This window comes from Trachymyrmex septentrionalis, unplaced genomic scaffold (genome assembly GCF_001594115.1).
Source record: "Trachymyrmex septentrionalis isolate Tsep2-gDNA-1 unplaced genomic scaffold, Tsep1.0 scaffold127, whole genome shotgun sequence".
In the NCBI taxonomy this organism is placed as follows: Eukaryota; Metazoa; Arthropoda; class Insecta; order Hymenoptera; family Formicidae; genus Trachymyrmex; species Trachymyrmex septentrionalis.
Genome location: NW_017304406.1, coordinates 864,620 through 867,254, shown reverse-complemented (window position 1 = coordinate 867,254; position 2,635 = coordinate 864,620). Strand labels below are relative to the sequence as shown.

The window sequence follows — 2,635 nt, the reverse complement described above, 5'->3', positions numbered from 1 at the left end:
GTACGAGTATAATAATTTAAATGTATATTGTATTAAAAAATTAAAATATTAAAATTAAATGTATACATAATTTATTTGGAATACAATAAAAAGTAGAAAATAGAGAACAAGATCTTGCGAAATGTGTATCTTAAAAAAAAAAAAAATAGTAAACATTCTTTTCAATACAAATAGAAATGTCTTTCAATACGCAACGCGCTCGCGGCAAGAAATAAATAAATTAACATTTAAAATGTAGATCAACGTGATGCAGTAGCATAAATAAACTACAAAAATCGAACTTTCACGCGTTCTCTCATGCGAGAGAGGAGAGCGAAAGGTACGTGACGATGGAGATCTGTAAATCTGTTGTTCATTGCTCTTTCTCTCTTTCCTTTCTTCGATCTAATAATAAGTTTCTCATTTTATCTCTTCCTCGTTATTATCTCTGATTATCTGCGCGCGTCTCCTTTGCGCTACGTGGATTTACTACAATCGTAGAGCCGCGATCTCTTTTGTATTACGTCAATTCTCTTATCCATAGTTTCCCCACTCACGACAAGTGTTTTCATTTGCTTTGGTCCACGGTAAACGAGCGCCGAGCGAGTAGTAGTGCCGCATCAGGTATTGCCGCGTAAGGTATTTCTCGCGAATCTGCGCGTATTTATTATTCAAAGGATTTTCTCGGGATTGTTATTTTTAAAGGATTTTTTTACTATCACTACTTGACAGCTGCCGACCGCAGCGAGACAGGACATGAGGACTTTTTCGACCATCATTTTTTGCGTCATCACCATGATCGCTGCGGTGCATGCCAAGCCAACGATCTACAAAAAGAACCAAGATAATGTATTCGAGCCAGGTAAGCGGAAAATCTGCGATTCATTCAAGAGCATCGCAGATTTAAATCGGTAAAAAAAAAACGCGTTCGAATATTTTGCAAACAGATTTAAATATTCTTCTGTCCTCCGCTTATCCTCGCTTTTCGCTTGGAAGAGGAAAAAGGAGATTGCGTGTGTCTTCTTTGAATATTTCTTAATTACGAAATTTGAATTCTTCTTAGCGGACGAAGAATAATTTGTCCCTGTGATGAAAATAGAAATCGGAGCGAAAATCAGATGCATTAGGAGAGTGGCAGAAGTGTAAACGAAACTTCTAGAGGGCGAAAATTGGAATAATGAAATGTAAAAGAAGCACTTACGCTTCTTTTACATTTTGATGTTTCAATTTTCGTCTCCTAGAAGTATCGTTTACGCTTCTGCTACTCTCCCATTACATTCGATTTACGCTCTGATTTTTATTTTTATCAAGGGTGTCGCTGGCACGTGTGCAAAAATTGCACGTTTTTCCAATACATATCATCCATCTACATCTCATAGCATCATTGTATAGCAATTTTTCCCTCTTAAAACAATAATATAAAAAAAAATGGATCCTTTATTTTACACACTAAAAATTGCACGTGAACAAAATTGTGCTGCTGGATGAGTTTTTCAATTTTGCCAAAGTATCGATCCTTTCAATTTGCGATTTTTACAACGTGTGAAACATACGTTGTCATTTCAGAAAACCAAGTGAATAAATTTTATCCTGCATACCGATGTAACGAAATGTCAATACGGTCACACATAACGTCTTAACAATGTTCAAAAAAATATCTATTTCAATTTGAAAGTATAGTTTGCTTTTTTCAGACAAGAGAACTTAAGTAACGCACAGAAAAATGTCTACGCAGAAGAAACTTTCACTTTGATAATCAGAGTCTAAGAATCTAATTAACCACGCTAATTAACACGGACATTGCACGTCCTTATTTCTTTTGCGCTGCGCTTGTTTCTTCTATACACATCGACCGCTTCGTGCATGAGTCGATGATAAATGTATGTTAACAAAAAGGCAAGATCCAAGGCGAAATGTTACTGGCCATATAAAGAGCGATCTCTCTCTCGAGAATTCCGAATTCGCGCGAACCGATATTCGACAGGTGAATGGAACGAAACGATGATGTCAGCCAGGTAACGCGTAGGTTTCCGACTATCAGGTTCACTACATCATTTTAACAATCAGGTCCACTACGTACGTATGCATATCGCGTTAATAACATGCATTTCTAGCTGTATTTTTCGAAGTTTTTTTTTGTCTCTATATATATTACGCATGGCAGGAGCACAGAGAGTGATATGTCTTTTCTAATCTTTCTCGCTGCCGGCGCGAACGGTTGGAAAGGCGAATCGCTAAATAAAGTAAGACGCCCACGCGTAAAAGGTGTTAATAGAAGTTACATATATGTCGTCCTTGAATTGTCGTTACAACGCGAGAGAGAGAGGATCGACGGGGAAGAGGAGTAGAGACGATGCGTTTCTCAGCAACCAAGTGCAATCGTCGCTCGAGTGAACAATTCGAAAGGATTTCTCTGTGGTAGAATACTGTAGGTGTATACACTTGAATTCATTCTAGTGTGAACAGATGCCGCTATTATAATGTACATTATAGTGTACGTAAACGAGATTTGTGTCTTATAGATCAGATGCGAATGTCACCGAAGATTATACATATTATATGAAATGTATGACTATATATTACATTATGCTCGCTCGCACCGTTACTGTAATTAAATTCAATATAGATATTCAATTCATATATATATATATATATA

At 36.8% G+C, this 2,635-nt stretch overlaps 1 protein-coding gene across 2 annotated transcripts in view; it reads left to right on the top strand.

The window, feature by feature from the left end:
- The first annotated feature begins 435 nt into the window (after positions 1–435).
- The window catches only part of LOC108756507, a 3,135-nt gene continuing 935 nt past the window's right edge, over positions 436–2,635 (top strand). Inside the window, exons 1-2 of one of the 2 annotated variants that reach the window (XM_018500385.1) lie at positions 436–618; positions 685–841. In XM_018500385.1, the coding sequence (XP_018355887.1) occupies positions 736–841 (106 nt within the window). In that variant the 5' untranslated portion in view covers positions 436–618; positions 685–735. Of the gene's footprint in view, positions 842–2,635 lie in introns of both variants that reach the window. The other variant, XM_018500384.1, reaches the window with a different exon arrangement.